This window comes from Phalaenopsis equestris, unplaced genomic scaffold (genome assembly GCF_001263595.1).
Source record: "Phalaenopsis equestris unplaced genomic scaffold, ASM126359v1 Scaffold000609, whole genome shotgun sequence".
Lineage (NCBI taxonomy): Eukaryota > Viridiplantae > Streptophyta > Magnoliopsida > Asparagales > Orchidaceae > Phalaenopsis > Phalaenopsis equestris.
Genome location: NW_018165049.1, coordinates 718178 through 736576, shown reverse-complemented (window position 1 = coordinate 736576; position 18399 = coordinate 718178). Strand labels below are relative to the sequence as shown.

Below are 18399 nucleotides of genomic sequence, written 5' to 3'. Positions count from 1 at the left end.
AATGGATCAGGGAATGAGGAATTGAACTGCTTGACTAGCCAAGCTGAGCCAAAATTGATTTTGAGCTTGTATAATATATGAGCTTGAATCTAATTTTGAGCTCGAGCTTTTGGCTTGGTAAGCTCAACTTTTGAGCTCATCAGTGAGTTAAGTTCAAGCTGGCTTGGCTCGCTTACACCAAGGTAAACTCCCACTAGATTAAGGAGTGAATTCTAGAAAGCAAAAGGAATACATATTCGACTAAAACGCTATTCATAATTATAGATTGTATCTTTGACGTGTCTCATGCCCTTATAATAAACTTTGGGATTACTTTTATCATTAATTAAGACCCATAACAATTGTAAGAAAGCTTTATTTTTCAATCTTAATAAATTCATGCATTAACATGTAGCCACAACTAGGGCTATGAAAATGGCTCGTTGTTCGCGAACAGCTCGTGTTCGGGTCATTTGCTAAGTTAATGAGCGAACAGGAACAAAGATCTGTTCGTTTGTGTTCGGTATATATATATATATATATATATATATATAAGGATGGTATATGGCTTCGTCTTCCTTCCCGCCTGACTCTGCTAGGGTTTCGCCTGATGGCGAACCCTAACTACTGTTACAACGACGTCTTTCCTGTTTCGCGTTGTCTTCCCTCGTCTTGCGATTTGCGGCGTGGCCTTCCCGTCTCGCGAGCTTTCTCGGCTCGGGAGTTCTTGGCTTCCTTTGCGGTGCTACTCTCTCTTGCTTTCCATCTCGAGGGTGCCTCTGCGGCTGTCTTCCGGTCTCGCGAGTTCTGCATCCCCTCTCGCGAACCCGTCTTGCGAGCAGCTCTCGCGGCTCCTTCCTGCTTGGCTCTGCGACTCCTCTGCAGTGCGGCTCCCGGTGTTCTCCTTTTCTGCTTCTTCAGTCTACGCTTCCTCCTCTGCATTGCGGCTCCTGGTGTTCTCCTTTTCAGCTTCTTTACGCCATTTTCCCTGTTTTCTTCTTAACGTCACACCTTTGTTTTGAGGATGACTTTTCCACCAACTGTTGACATTTTCCCAACTGTGGATTTTTTAAAAATCCACCAACTGTTGACATTTTCCCTGTGTTCTCCTTTTCTCTCTTCCGAGAACTAGAGGCAGAGGAAGAACTAAAGTGTGACGGCTCTAGCAGCTTTGCTCTGTTGGTGGATTTTTGATTTTTTATATTTATGTATCTTTGTTTATTTGGGTTTTTGTGTGTGTTGTATTGTGTGAGTTGAGCCTTCTTAGGTCATCTCATACAACTTATCTGTACCTTTTTTTCTTTAAATTGACTACAAGGCTACAAAGATTTATAATCAATTAAAAGTATTAATTAAGAAAATAAAATAATAATTATTAAATTAGCTTCAAACGATGTTTTAATATAATCAATAATTTTTAAAATTTACCCCAACCCTTAACATCTTATGGCTACGTGATTAGGATTGTCAAAACGACTCTTCCAGCTCGTGTTCGGCTCGCTAAGCAAACGAATCGAACACGAACACACTTTTTAAGCTTGAAATATAAACGAGCTGAACACGAGCAGAGCTTGGGCTCACTCATGTTCGGCTCGTTTACACCCCTAGCCACAACTTGCTTCTCAATTGGAACAACAATACCCATATGGTAGTCACCCTTGATTTCACATAGAATTGCTATCAGAGGAAGTGACCCGCATGATTGCAAGAAATCTCACATATAATTTTATTTGGAAGCAGATGCCACCAAATTGTCATTAGTTGGATTGAAACAGAAGGTAACCATACTTGCTGCGGTAGATTAACCATTATAGTGACAAACAAATTCCACCATCAAAATGAATAGATATAGGTGCGAAAAGAATCTTGGGAATTCCAATGAAAGGAGAACATAAACAATGAATACAATGAAATTCAATGAATGGTCATCAATACAAGCCATATTTTATATTAGAATAACATTATTGGCATGTTTTCTTAAAATTAATGGAAAAATAACATTAAAAATAAATCCATATTGAAATGTAAACTCCCACTAAAAAAAAGGACAGTTGGTGGATATAAAATTCATCTTCTAGATTGTTATTTTTACTGCATATAATTTGCATTTTCACTGCGATTGTGGTCTGCATTAGTTTTACCTGGCTTTAAAAGATTGAACTATCATAAACTATTTAGCTGGTATTTATCAAACAGATTTAGGAATAATTGTTGTACAAGTCTACAAGTCATCATATACAAGATTGTACCTCCAATGCATAAGATGCATTTGATATCCACTGTCAATAATTGGTATAATTTCCTAAATGATTATAATATTTGGTGCATGATTCATTATGCTAATTGCATAGGATGTTTTCTATGGAAATCCCAAAGTATACGAGAATAGAGGAGAATCTAATGTATTGTTGATGATTCATGATATAGAGTTAATTTTGATACCTTTAAATTGGATTAATGCCAAAACTTCTTATAATTTACAACTTACAAGCATTCATTTCTATTTGTTGTACGACTTTATATGATTCTTTTTTCCTTAAAGTTATTTTCTTATGATACGTATAGAAAGCATTTCAGTTTTAAATGAACTATTGTCTTTTTATTTATACTTCAGTTTCATTCACATTTGTAGTAGACCAAATATTCTCTTGTAAATTATGATCATGTCTTATAAATAATGCAATATGGTTTGATTCAAATTGTAATGTTAACATACTTTTATACTTCATAATGGATACAACATAACTACTTTGAGAAGAAATTTATTTTTAAAATTTACAATTTTTATCTATTAGATTTCATGAACATTTCTTTTGATAATTGTCAAACTAAACCATGAATGTTAAGTTATAGATTTACAATATAGCCCTTGTATTTTCATCGGTTTTTCCTTATTGAGGCTTGTAGCCTTGAGATACAAAAATTGCCATGATTTATAAAATGTGTCATTATATATATATATATATATATATATAATTTTTCTTTATATAACAAAAACTTCTGATTTAAAGTCTTAAAAGGGCAAAGTACATCAAAAGGTTTGTTCATAAATTTTTTTTTAAAATGCATCATTTTTTTCCATAGTACTGTTTTTAAAATACAACAGATGCAGAATTTTACTGTTTATCTTTGACTCATTCTCGTTGATTGTAAAAAACCTTCATCTTTACTCCCATTTACTTAAGGGATATTTTCCAAAAAAATTATTTATTTACTATAAAGTGATTTTAAAACTCATTGATTAAATATATTTCTAAATTATAGTAATTCAAGAAATAAAAGTTAATGCGCTTAGATTAAAAGTATTTCTTATTCTTAACCTCAAATGAGCTACATTTGTAACATTTATAGTGATAAAATAAAATAGCTATTATTTATTTACTTTTCTTCTCATATTTTAATTTTCTAATTTTTTATATAATATTGTTGTCACAGGAGCATCATCTAATTGTACCCTTAAATACTAACATTTTAATAACCTTTCCAAACATAACCTGTGAATGTAGGTAATTATTTTTTGCATGGATAAATGTGTCCCTAACTAGAGTCATAAGGGAGTAAATTTCGTCTTTCAATATACACATACAATCACTTTTAATTATCTCATTCTTTGAAACAATCACATCTTACTTACATTGCTTCTATTAGACAGACGTGCTCAACATTTTTTCTTAAAGATAATATATATTCTATTTAACAATATGAAGAGATTTATTGTAGAATGTATTTATTCTGTTACTTTCTACACAATATTTGTGGTAATGATATCCTCAAAGACACATTGAAGGGGCATAATAATTGATGTATTAAAACCTTTAAGAGAATTGTTTTTAATTGTTATAACTAGAAATGTCGTTACCGCCTCAATTTGTCACCTTTTTTTGTGATTGTTGCTCCCTTTAGTATAATACTTATATCAATATATTTTATCTTTCAAACTTCCTATTATATTTTTCTTTTTCTTCTATCTTTTTGCAGAAGTCCCAAACTTTCCTCATTAATTTCCTGCTATTCTCCTAACAAAAATTGTTTGTAAAACAAAAAAAACTAAAATTAGGGTTTTCCTAATTTGAGAAAATTAACAAAAGAAATTTAACTTAAGTATCATTATAAGTAGATAACTATCTGAAGATAGCATTTGAGCTTAAATTAAATCTAGGTTTTTCAATTCCAAAATAAAATTTAATAAAAAATTTCTTGAAGTAGGTAATGATGAAAAGCCTTTATTTTTGGATTAAAAAATCGGCAATCTAATCTAGCATTGCTCTATTTTGTGCAGTCAACCCTGTTTTTGGTCATATGCAGTTGACCCTTGCTTGGCTTGCTTGCAAAAACCCCCAGTCCGCCTGGCCGGTTGCTTGCTTGTTCTACTCGTTGCTCTATTGTGTTGCTCGCTCTATTTGTCTTGGTGTCTCTCACTCACTCTCTCTACTTTCTTTCTGGGCCGCTCGCTCCCTCTTTGTATCCGTGGCCCAAATCCTGTTCCGCTTATAAACTCTTGGTTAACTGATTAAGTGGTGCTACTTAACCAAATGCATTTGAGAGTGGTTTAGACATTTTTTTGTTAAGAATATACATATATTATTTATTATTTATATAATTTCATTTATTTTTTATATTTTAATTTGAATCATATGAATTAAATTTTGAGATTTATTTAATGAAACTAAATGTAGTTATTAATATTTCACAATTATATTACCTTTTTCACTTAATGCACTCTAGAATGATTTTCTGCTTTAAATAAGAATTTTAAATTTCTTTATTCTTGTAAGCATCTCTTTTATTAATGGTGCCTTGATTGGCGTTTTGTTTCAACACTTGATTTGGGTCTTTGTGCTGGGTATGATGATCAGATAAACTAAATCGTAGTTGACACTGCTTACTTTTCTCTAAAATTTTATTTATTTGTTAGATTTTAATTTAAAGCATATGAATGAAATTTTGAGGTATATTTAATGAAATTAAATGTGATTATTAATTTTTCAAAATTATATTATCTTTTTCACTTAATACACTCTAGAATGCTTTTCTGCTTTAAACAAGAATTTTAAATTGCTTTTATTATTGTAAGCATCCCTTTTATTAATGTTGCCTTGATTGGCGTTTGGTTTCAACACTTGGTTTTGGTCTTTCTGATAAACTAAATCGCAGTTGATATTGATTACTTTTCTTCAAAAGATTGCTTTGCTTACTTCTCTCCAAGAGATTGCTTTTTTTTTTGGAAGATTTACATACATACCACATTCTTATGTATTTACATATCTAACGCCTAAATTTCAATTTCTACGTTTATTCAACCTTATGTTATTTATGCATGGAAATGTGTATTTTACTTCTTAAAAGTTATAATAGAATTTTTATGTGATATAAAAGTTTTTGGCGGTAGAAATGTAAAATACAAAGTTTGGGTGTTGGATATGTGAATGCATAGGAATTGGGTGGTATGTATGTAAAGGCCCCTTTTTTTACTTGTTTGGAATATTTATTGAAGTTCTTCATTTAGATTTTGGAGACTGGGTTTTTTAGGTATAGTGGTATCACAGAGGAGATGCTTATTGATGTTACGACAACGTTGGAGGATGTTCAGGTGCATCTAATTTTGTTTTCTTTTTTAATTTCCCTCGCCCATTGTTCGGACGATCAGAAACCTATTTCTATGTTCTTGAGTAACTTTGTGATTACACTTGTTATTGTTTTCAGAATGTTTTTCTGAAACATGTCTACAAGGAAACAATTCTAGTTGGGCACTCCCTGGAGAATGACCTTTCAGCACTGAAGATTTCTCATAATTTAATAATTGACACTGCTATTTTATACAAGCACACACGTTCTGGAACCCGGAAACCAGCATTACGAGTTTTATCATTGAAGTTTCTCGCTCGGAAGATACAAGTTCCAGGAGAAGGGCATGACAGTGTTGAAGATGCAAGAGCTGCAATGGATTTGGTTCTTTTGAAGATTAAAAATGGTAATTGATTAAAAACTTTGACATTTACATACATACCACCCGATTCTTATGCATCTACCTATCTAACACATAAACTTTGCTTTTCATTTTAAAAAATGCCACTATTTTAACTTTTTAAAAGTAAAATACACCTTTTCATGGTATAAGGTGGAATATATGTAAAAAAAATGATGTTTAGGTCTTAGATATGTAAGACCGCAGGCATTGAGTGGTTTGTATGTAAGTCTTCCTTATTTTAATCTTTGACCACATTTTATTTCTGCCAAGCTGTTTGCCAGAATACAGAACTTATCTTTGCAAGATGTTTTCTTTTGTCACATATTTACATTTCATCAATGTATAATTTGCTCACTAGATCCTATCTTTGATGCGTGCTAGAAAATTTGCGGCGGTAGAGTAACTAATTATCGTCTTAGCGTTGTACGAGAATTCAACAAACACACAGATAAAAGAGAAACATAAAGTAGTGACACCATAGGTTTTTATGTGGAAAACCCATAAAGGGAAAAATCACAGGGCCTGAACTAGTTGCGAAAATTCACTTTTGATTGATGATTACAGAAATCTCTCGTCCCACAGACAAGAAATGGTAACTATATTTTTCAGATTACAGAGTTGACTGACGACGTTTGGTTGGTGGTGATTGATGTGGTGGACGGTAGTCGACGGAGGTCGGCGAGGGTCGACGACTGTTGACAGTAATCGACGATCAACGGTGGTCGATGGAGGTTGGCTGTGATTGATGACGATCAACGGTGGTCGACGACGGTCGGCGGTTGACGGTGATGCTGAGCTGCGACTTCTCCTTAAGGTCTCAGACACGCACTATAGGCTTCAGCTTCTCCTTATGAGGGGTTGAGCTCTATTTATAGTGTGCTGAGTGCAATTAATGTAGGAATATAAACCAATTTTGATCGGACGGTCTGAAGAGTTTCCATCAATCAAACAACGTTTAATGGACATTTAGATGTCTTAATGATGCCGGAATTGAGTGATCTTGGACTTGTTGGAATCGTCTTGTCGAGATGCTCAATTTGACTATGAAGTTGCTAGATTCGACATTCGTTTGATCTCCCAAATGTGTCTGGAAACCATCCAATTGTGATTCAATGACTTGATCTGTGATTGATTTGACTCGAATTGGGCTAGTATTTATATCACTAGGTCCGTCTCATCGAATTAGTCAGTTTGATTATAAGCTTGCTGAAATCAGAGTTCTGGATAATTTTTTTTCAAAATTTGAACTTTTCTTGCTCAAAATATTGTCTCGAGATCTGTGTCAGCTGATGAAAATTTATTGGTGGTGTATTAGTTGCCCACTATTTTTTGAAAAAACCACAATTTCATTGTCCAAAAAATATCAAGATTTGTATATACATATATTATTTTATTATGCGATGCTTGGACATTTTTCCAAATGCTCTCATAAGATTTTATTTGCTCTGACAGTTTTGTTATTGATTTGGTAATAAATGCTCTCATAAGCTTTTATCTGCTTTGATAATCTGTATACGTGATAAGTATACATAACCTAGCTTTGACATAGGTAGTGAGAAAGCCAAAAGACGGGAATCCGAATAGCAGGAAGGCAAAGCGGGATTGCCGGCTGGGAAGTAGAGGCACAGGTTGGAGGGGAGCCGAATGGTTATTTTAAATATTTTAATAATGAGCATTTTTTACTCTATAAATAGGGGTGAAGGAGAAAGTATTGGTGGAGATCTCAGCCGATCCAGGATTTCCCAGAAGAAGAAAATCATCCCGCATAACAATGAAGAGTTGCAGTGCAGAGTTGCGGCGAAGAGTTGCGGCGAAGAGTTGAGGCGTAGAGTTGAGGTGAAGCATTGTTGTGAACCGTTGCGGTGAAGCAGTGCCGCGAAGCGTTGTTGTGAAACGTTGTAGACATGACAACAACTGGAGAACTTCGTTTTGCTGAGAACCATAGGCAAAGTCAGAACCCGGAGGATGTTGCATCAATTTTGACGGAGATCGACTTGATCTTTTTTTCGAAAGAAGTATTACTTCCCGAATGATATGCTGGTGAAATTGTCGATTTTAACTGGTCGCGCGTATTCTTCCCGATACGTCGCCATTCATGAGACAGCCTAGAGAGCTGACCTACGATTTTCGCTGTCACCTGAGTTTATTGAAATTATGAAGGCGTTCGGGGTTTGTGTTGCTCAGTTGTGTGGTGAAAATCATTATTGGGTTGACTGCTTTCTTCAGGAGTCGTGGGTTGACGTCAACACCGATAACTTTTGGTACTGCTTTGTGGGGTTTTTACTGATACGCTTGAGCATGCGATGTTTAAGTATAAAACGTTGAACTTTCGTCTAAAGGAATCGATAAGACAATGGTTCGTAAGATTCTTCTTTGCACAGAATGATTGGAGACTCCGCGAGAGGTCAGGACGGTTCCAATAGTTGTCTGTCTCTTCTCAGACTACTGAGGAGAGAATATTGCAGATGTTGGGATTTCATGACTTTAAGGAGATGTTTGAGACAATATATTTATGAATTTGTGAGTGAAGAATCATTGTTCAAGGTCAAGCTTTCTTTTCATCCTGAATGGTCCACGTCTGTAGTATTAAAGAAATCTAAGAAGGGATCTTCCGAGCCGGCCCCCGTAGTTTCCTCAAAACGGCTCTCAACGAACAGTGATTCTGAAGTATTGCTTGAGAAAAAAACAAAAGAAGGCCGAGAGTTTTGTAAGTTTCTATTATTTTCTACTACTGTATAATTATTTGATTTTTCTGACCCAGATTTCTTTTCTTTTTTTTTTGAGGGATAACATGGTGAAAAGCCAGAAGGGGCTTGGACTGACTCTGAGAAATTAGAACTCCAAATTTATTAAGATCAAATATTTTCAAGATGAGTACAAACGTCTTTATGAATTTGAGGTTGAAAGAGTCATAACTCTAGAATCACAATTGAAAGAGTGCATGTCAGAACTATCAACAATAACAACTTCCCTCTCGTTGCAGCTTCAGGGTCTGGAGAGAACTCAAGAGGAGTTGGTGGAAGCACGAGCCGACCTTAGTGAAAGTAATAGGCTTGTGAAAGCCCTTGAGTTGATGATGATAATCCAGGAGGAAGAGATCCGACTTTTGAAGTCTACGAAAGATTCTTGAAGTATTCAACATGTCGAGACCATGGTCTATAGCCGTGGATCGTGGTTGAGACCAATTTTGATCGGACTATCATTGAGATCAAGTCTACGAAAGATGTTGCAGAGATTAGTCACAAAGCTCGTGATCAATGTCGGAATCCGAGGAAGCATTCTCTGAAGCTTGGTTAGGAGTGAGCCCCTCCATGGTAACTTCGGATCGACGTTACGCCGCTCGACTCTTCTTCAGAAAACCCTGGATGAATTTTTATTCGTTAAACCACTGCTTCTTTACGTCAACATCAAGTACACGATCACGAGCTTTTAAGACATGGTTTCAAATGATAGTCTTGAATTCAAGTGAATTTTTTAAGTCTTCAACCGCTTTGCGACTAACCTCTGCAACATCATCTTTCGTAGACTTCAAAAGTCGGATTTCTTTCTCTTGGACTCCCACCGTCGATCCGAGAATTTTCACGCGCTTATTACTTTCACTAAAGTCGGCTCGTGCTTCCACCAACCCCTCTCGTGTTCTCTCCAGATTCTGAAGCTGCAACGAGAGGGAAGTTACCATTTTTGATAGTTCTATTCTACACTCTGTCAATTGTGATACCAGAGTTGTGACTCTTTCAACCACAGATTCATATCAACGCTTGTACTCGCCTTGGAAATATTTAATCTTAACAAATTCAGAGTTCCAATTTCTCAGATCCAGTCCAAGCTTTTTTTGGCTTTTCACTGTATTATCCATCTAAAAAAATAGAAAAAATCTGGGTTAGAAAGATAGAATGATTATACACTAGCATAAAATAATAGAAACTTGTAAAACTCTGGACCTCGAGGAGCCCAGTACATTCATGAGACAAGACATTTTCAGGAACATGAATAATCAGAGGGCTTAACAGGTGCTCCTGTGATACTTTAACTTTCTTTTATTTTTTCTATGGCAGTACTTCACATTCATTGTTCTTTGGGAGCCGCTTTGAGGAAACTACAAGGAGCCCAATAGAAACTTACAAAACTCTCGACCTCGAGAGGCCCAATACATTCATGAGACAGGACATTTTCAGGAATATGAATAATCAGAGGACTTGACAGGTGCTCCTGTGATACTTTAACCTTCTTTTATTTTTTCTGAGGCAGTACTTCACATTCATTGTTCGTTGGGAGTCGCTTTGAGGATACTACAGGGGCTGGCTCAGAAGGTCCGTTCTTAGATTTTATTAATACTACAACCGTGGACCGTTTAGGATGAAAATAAAAGTTGACTTTGGACAATAATTCTTCACTCACAAATTCATAAATATATTGTGTTTCAAACAACATCTCCTTAAAGTCACGAAATCCTAGCATCTGCATTATTCTCTCCTCAGTAGTCTGAAGAGAGACAAACTACTATTGGAACCTTTCCGCCTCTCTCGGATCCCACAATCGTTCTGTGCAAAGAAGAATCTCACGGACTATTGTCTTTTTTATTTTTTTAGGCGAAAGTCCAACGTCTTATGCTTAAACATCACACGATCATGTGTATCAATAAAGAACACACAAATCCGTGCCAAAAGTGTCGATGTTAACGTCAACCCACAACTCCTGAAGAAAGCAGTAAACCCAATATGACTGTCACCACCCGATAAGATAACTCAACAATGCAAACCCGAACGCTTTCATAATTTCAATAAACTCAGGTGCCGACGGAAATCGTATGCTAACTCTCATGGCTGCATCATGAATGAAGATGTACGCAGAAGGAGGAGAATACGAGCGATCAGTTAAAGTCGGCAATTTCACGGTCATATCATTCGGGAAGTAACACTTCTTTTGGAAAAAGATCAAGCCGCTTTCTGTCAAAATTGATGTTGCATCCTCTGGGTGCTAACTTTTCCTCTGGTTATCAGGATAACGAGGTTCTCCAGTTGTCGTCATTTCCGCAACGCTTCACAGCAACACTTCACAACAACGCTTCGCAACAACGCTTCACAATAACTCTTCACTTCAGCTCTGCGCCGTAACTCTTTGTCTTAACTCTGCGCCGCAACTCTTCGCTGCAATATCTTGCCGCAACTCTTCACCGCTATACATGATGATTTTCTTTTTCTGGAAAATCTTGGATCTGCTAAGGACTCCACCTGTACCCTCTCTTTCAGACCCCTATTTATAGGGTGAAAAAGGATTAAAGTTATTAAATGCTCATTATTAAAATATTTAAAATAATCATTCGACTCCCTTCTACCCCGCGCCTCTGCTTCCCAACCTGCCGATCCCGCTTTGCCTTCCTGTTGTTCAAATTCCCGTCTTTTGGTGTTCCCGCTACCTGTCCCAAATTTAAGTTATGTATAGTTATCACGTATACTGATTATCAAAACAGATAAAAGCTTATGGGAGCATCTATTACCAAATCAATAAGAAAAATGTCAGAACAAATAAAAGCTTACGAGAGCATTTGAAAAATTGTGCAAGCATTGCGTAAAAAAATTATGTATATATATATATATATGGACGAATTTTTTTTATAGGGGGCAAATGATATGCCTCCAATAAATTTTCATCATTTGAAACGGACCTCCAGACAATATTTTGTGTAAGAAACATTCAAATATAGATAAAAAGTCATTCATAGTTCTGATTTCAACAAACTTATAGTCAAACCAACCTACTCGTTGAGATAGACCTAATGATATAAATGCTAGCCCAATCCGAGCCAAATCAAGCCCAGATTAAGTCTTTGAACTATACTTGAAAGATTTTCAGACACATTTGGGAGGTGAAACAAATGCTGAATCTAGCTAGTTCATAGTCAAATCGAACGTCTCGACAAGACAAATCCAACGAGCCCAAGATCACTTAATTCCGTCATCATTAAAACATTCAAATGTCCACTAAATGCTGTCTGATTGAAGGATGCTCTTCGGACCGTTCGATCAAAAATGGTTCATATTCCTATATTAATTACACTCAGAATGCTATAAATAGAGTTCCACCCTTTTTATGAGGAGAAACTGAAGCCCATAAAGAGAGAGAGTGCCTGAGACTTTGAGGAGAAGCTGCAGCTCAGCATCACCGCTGATCGTCGTTGACTACTATCAACTGTCGTCGACCACTTCTGACCACTGTCGACCACTTCCGGACGTCGTCGACTACCTCTGATCACCATCGACCACTGTTGATCGCCATCAATAACCGCCAACTTCATTCAACCACCACCGACTGTCGACTGCTGTCAACTGCCGTCGACCCTCGCCGATCTCCGTCAACCACCATCCATCATCGTCAATCACCACCAATCAGACGCTGACAGTCGACGCTGTAATTTGAAAAATATGGTTACCCTTTCCTTTATGTGGGACAAGAAATTTTTGTAATCATCAATCAATAGTGAATTTTCGCAATTGGATTAGTCTCCGTGGGTTTTCCCTTTACGGGTTTTTCTTGTAAAAATCTTTGGTGTCACTACTGTATGTTCTTTTTTATCCGTGTTTGCGTTGAATTCTCGTACAATGCTAAAACGATAATTCGTTATTCTACCGCCGCGAATTTTCTAGCACGCATCAATCTTTAATTTCTATTATGTAATTCTTAGCTCCATCTAATCCCATTAATTTCTCCCTTAGGACCTGAATTTGGATCACGCTCCTCACTGATACGATGCAAATTAGTCTCAATTTTGCACGAATGTGGCAGAAAATGCTCCCTTGTAGATGATTCATCCATTTTAAGAAGATTTTCGGATGAATCTTCCAACGTGATTCCTGTTTATTCGGATGAAGAAGCCCTTTCAAAAGCCATAAAAGAGGTAAAATTTTTAACTGCCGTTGACATTAATAACTTTATTTGAATTGGAAATATTTATTTTTTGAAAGTAGTTTTTTACTTTTTGAAGGTAAAGAATGAAAATACAATCTTTGTTTGGACTCGATTTTCAAGATTACTTTCGTATTGGAAGATGCAAACACAGAATATAGAGACGTTGAAGTATCGGGTGGCTGAAATGGTTTCAATGTTGACGTGTGATAGTAAATTGGCTAGGCAAGAAATAAGCCATCTGAACTCAAGTTCAGAATTGAAAGAAATTTTATCTGAAATGGATGAAAGGATTCAAAAGCTATACAATGCGTTGGCAGGGAATACTTTATTTATTGTATCCACTGGCCATGGAGATATTGGGATTGTTCAGAGGTAACTATTCTTCTCCCATTTATTTGGAGTTGTCTTCATCAATCCTTGTCCATTCATTCTTTTTGTGTGGTGCGTGAGATGTTCTCTAGTTTACGGCTGCTTCTTTTTTGCACAAGTTTCAACTGTCATGATTAATCCTTTTATTTTTTATTTTGTTGAAGTGAAACTTTGCACATTATTGATGTTTTTTTCCGTCCGTTATATTTGCTTCAACAATTTTCTGTAATTTTCCGCTATCTTATTTTAATATCTGTCACTCCCATAATCTCTGCTATATAGTATTTTCTAACTCAATATGATGCTATGCAACTAACTGTTGTTTTTGGTCATGAGTCTATTTTGTGTTTATATTTGAATTAATTATTAGTGTGTTAAATATTAGTTAGTGTTAATTTGATATTTTTATTTGTTTAAGAGTAGTTCTATAAACTTTATAAGTTCTAATTTTATATATGCTCATAAATCCAATACGTTGGTTACGCATCTGGCGTATGCCGATGACATGATTTTGTTTTCTAATGCTAGCAAAAAAGTTGTAAGGAAAATACCCCGTTTAATGGAAGATCTCCAATCTGTTTCTGGGCTCCTTTTTAGTGCAAATAAATGCAACTTATACATGGGGAACACAGTCAATCGATCAAATGCGTGCTGGATTGTTAACTTTACTGGCTTCTCTCTTTCAACTTTTCCTCTTAAATATATGAGGGTCTTTTTTACTTAAGGGCAAGAAAAGGCGGATTTAGTTTGATGAGGTGGTCGAAAATGTGCGGAAAAAAATTTTGTATTAGAAAAATAACTTCCTCTTTTTTGGGGGTAGAATTACTTTTCTCAGGAGTATTTTGCATTCTCTTTCTTTATATACCCTTTAAGTTTTCCAACTTAAGAATAGTACCCTATTGAGCCTCGAAAGATGTTTTAACAAGTTATTATGGGTGGAGAATCATTCAGGTAGAAGATGGATGCCTTGGAAAAATATTTGCAAACCAATTTATGCTGGCGGTTTGGGACAAGTTAGATGCTCCTTATGTCCGTTGTGATGGTTCCTGATAGCATGTCTGTTTGCTGCCCCCTGTTTATTTTTATGTATTTCGGTGGAATGGTTTTGCCCCTGTTTTGCCAAACAATTTGGATGGGCTATATGGCCTTTTCTATGGTATTCAGGTCTCCGATCCTCCACTTTCTGTATTCATACTTCGGTATTGGGATGGTTTGTGTTATTTCTGTCTGCTGCTTAGGGGCTGGGGATATGGATGCCCTTGGGCTGTTCTTTATCGTGAATACCTTTGTGTGGTTCCTCTTCCTTGCTTGCGACTATGTGGTGGTTTACTACTCACCTGCTGTACTGTTACTACGCCATGCTCGGTTTGGCATTTCTTGCTCCTTTAGCAAAACCTATTTCTGGACGAAGGCTCCCCTCATTTTCCTATTCCTTTTGTGGAATTTCTTTCCTATTGTGTTCCTCTGTTTGATCTATTGCAGGAGCTCTCGTATGCTTTCTTCTGGACTGCAAAGATTATAGTGTGGTCTTGGCCTCCTCGGTTTACTGTCTTCCATGATGGAAAGGGATGTGGTTTCTCTCTTTTGTTTCTGTGTTTTGATCTCTGCAGGATTCTCATGTGGCTTGCTCTACACATGACTTATTTGGGTCTCAACTGGATGCTGATGCCGTCTCTTCAAACTTAACGAATCACTCGAGCTCTTTCTTCGGTTTTTTGGTTGTTTTTGGTATACTGGATCTCATGTATTTTGGGTACACAATACCTTTCATCACTTTTCTTTCATTTTTTGGCGTGGAGTTGTAATGTGGATAGAGGAACCCCTAGGACCCTCCTTTTGTTTTTAGATGAGGATCCTCCTTCCCTCTCTCACTTTTGTACCTTCTTTTTATATTACACATAGGGAGCCACGTGTTGCTCGAAAAGTGTTAAAAAGGTCCACCAACTCTTGCTATGGGGTCATTGTAGCCCTTGAGTTTATAAAAATATCAATTTAGAATATATATATGGCTTAGTGTCTTACAATTTCATATTAGAGTTGAAATTAAGAAAGGCTTTCTTCTGGCTTCCTCTCTAGATTCTCTACCATATAGGATTTTAACATATTTTTTTTTTCTCAAACCCTATGCATCTCTCCCTTTGCGGCATGTCATTTTATCTTCTCAATCTATTTTGGCTTTTTACCTCGGTGATTCTCCTTCCTTGGATATTGAGGACTCTCCTTCTCAAATATCAATCATTAAATGTCCACATTCATTATAGTTTTGCAACCAGCCCTCCATTAGTTTGATATCAGAGCCGAAGTTCTTAAAGCTTTCTTCACATATGTTCAGAGTCCTAATGATCTTTTTTCCGTATTGGATAATCCCATCCCACAACCTCTTTCATCAAGTCCGACTGTCACTCACATCATGCTCTTGGTCATAAAGCCATGATTGGTAATGAGATTGCAATCGCAATTGAGAGCTGGAGCACAAAGCAATTGTTATCTATTATGCAATGTCTCACCTACAATCTACATTACCGTCATCCACAACTTTGAGCTTGTTATTGATGAGCTTCACTATGCAGCTATTGGCCACTTTTGTCCTGTGAATCAGTCTCTTTTATAGCCTCTCTATTACAATCCAAAACATGATACTTATGTTTCTAGCAATCATGCATGCCGCTACACCGCTTTAATCACTTGTGTTCCGCACACTCCTAGAATATGTGATATGATCATTAGCCTATAGTTTCGAACTGCATAACATGTTTACCACATCATTCCTTCTCCTGCTCACAAATTCATGACGTAACTGATGTTCAGCAATACCATCACTAATGCTGTATGCTAATCATGTATCTTATCCTCTATTCTCTTAGAACTTTTATATCGTTGTTTCTTCTCAAACACGTACTTTTGTCTGTAAAACTCTGTTTGTGTACAAATAATAGTAAGTAAAATTTTCATCTAATCGACGTCCACGACCTACTTAGATCCAAATTAAGTTGAATTGTTAATCCAACTCATTTAATCATAATTTTGCACCGCACCCCAGCTGACTCCCTTGGGTCAACAGAGATGTAACAGAGGATGACGGTTAAGTAAGCTTTATTTTTACTAACATTTATCTTGACTTATATAAATCATTTCAAGAAAATCATTACACTTTAATTCGTCCAATATTCATTCATATCAGACATTCATAGTAAAACTTATAAAATAACCTAAATAATATACAGAGCTACTAAAATATGGAAATGTTAAATCATATGTACATGAAAATCTACTATAATCGCAAAAAAAAATTACATGCAGAAGTTATACAGAAGACAAACCACCTAAATAGTGGTCCACCTATTTCTTACACCCCCCTGAAAAATAACATAATAATATGGGACAAGTTACGAACTTAGTGATATAAATAATATTAAAGAATCAATATTTGAGAGAGAAATAATATGCATGTTGGTCAATTGCTATCATGAGTAACAACAATAGAAATAAAAAGATATGCTTAAAAGTACAAAAAATATTAGTAAAAGTAGTACATATAGTAGTGGGCATAAATAAATAAAGTGGCTACTGACAATTCTCTTTTTCACTATATTATGCAATGCCTTGCGTGCAATTGTCTTGCATTTTTATTCTTATTCTCGTCTTTCTCTTTTTTCGAAATGTCATGTTATATCTGCGTAGGCTTTGACTACATCTAATTTCATTAGGTCATCACTTTGCTCGTCGACTATGATAACTACTTATAGATATTGCTTATCCCAACATCACATTTATTAATGACACCTGATACTACATGGTTTGTTGCACTCTTAATACCAAGAGTCGGGAATTCAATTATTTCCCTACCAAGGCTCATTTTGTTAAAAATTGAGGTTCTCTATTTAAGGCATCATTAATGTTGTTTATCAATCATAAAACATTAGGCATTTTTTAATTAATTTTATATGCTATTATCATTTTCATTTACATATGCATTTATTTATGAATCGGAATGTATCTGTAAGAATAGTCCCATTTCAGTTACTTGGAGGAGAAGAAATGAAGAGCCAGAAGAGGAAATGAGGAAGTTGAAGAAGTGAAAGTGAGGAGCTGAGAAACTGAATAGAGGGAAGAGGAAACGAAGGGGTCGGGGTAGGAAACCAAAAAGGTAAATTCACCCTATAAAATGTCGTATGAGGGAGACAAGAACTTACTGGGAGAGTTGATCAGCGAGTATAAGAAACGACAGTCACAAGCTAGGGTTTCCTTGTAGTCAAAGGCAGGGTAGACGGACGACGACGTCTCTGTCGACCATGGAGGAGGAAGAGGGAAGCTGCGGTGCCGAGTCGCTGCTTTGTTATGTCAAGCGACGACTAGAGGCAGAGGAAGGAAGATGAAATGCGATGTGGATTCTGCATGCAATGGAAGAAAAGGCTTTCCCATGCGCTGAGGATTCACATGCGTTGCTACCATACGAATGAGAGAGCAGGAGGCATTGACGTTGAGATCTCTATCTGGATGGAGCTGAGCATAGAGGAAGAAGTGAGCCGCACGTCTACATTTTAGGGCTTGATTGAAAGAGAGATAAGGTTTTAATATTTTAGTGAAGTTATTTAATATTTTAGTCCAAGAGTAATTCAATATGTATATATGTTTGTATGTATTGTGAGCTTGTAAATTATATTAATAGAAATTTTTTGTGAATTAAAACTCTAGGTTTATAACTTCAGTTGGAGGGGAAGGGGTGAAGTGTGCAAGCTAGAGGAGGAAGATTGACCCATGCAAATTTCAGTAAGGAAAAGTTTAAATAATGAATTTAATTCGAATTTCCCAGTGTAAAATTATGGAAACTTAATACTTAAGAATATTGAATATTGTATAAGAATATTGACTGCTATGTAATTGAGAATGAAATATTCATTATTAGAAGGTGATATTTTTATAGTATGCTCGTATGTGCATGCTTAGTTATGATAGAGTCGCCTTTTTATGGTGCTAGCAGAGAAACACTAAGGTATTTGTGCACGTATATAGAGAAATATATTATTATTGAAGTACCTTATTTGGTATAATTTTAGACGGTGCTTATGTGATGGTTGTACTGATATATAAGGATATTGATATGTTATTTATATAATAAGACTCATTGAATATCATATCAAATATTTATATTTATTTATTAAGAGCTTAACTGGTGT

The 18399-nt window shown here is 35.9% G+C and overlaps 1 protein-coding gene across 4 annotated transcripts in view; it reads left to right on the top strand.

The window, feature by feature from the left end:
• The window catches only part of LOC110029868 (small RNA degrading nuclease 5-like), a 63120-nt gene that overhangs the window by 33760 nt on the left and 10961 nt on the right, over nucleotides 1-18399 (top strand). For all 4 annotated transcript variants that reach the window (XM_020732345.1, XM_020732342.1, XM_020732343.1 and 1 more), the window contains exons 10-13: nucleotides 5509-5569; nucleotides 5683-5950; nucleotides 12661-12842; nucleotides 12930-13225. In XM_020732345.1, coding sequence (XP_020588004.1) covers nucleotides 5509-5569; nucleotides 5683-5950; nucleotides 12661-12842; nucleotides 12930-13225 — 807 coding nt within the window. The remainder of the gene's footprint in view (nucleotides 1-5508; nucleotides 5570-5682; nucleotides 5951-12660; nucleotides 12843-12929; nucleotides 13226-18399) is intronic.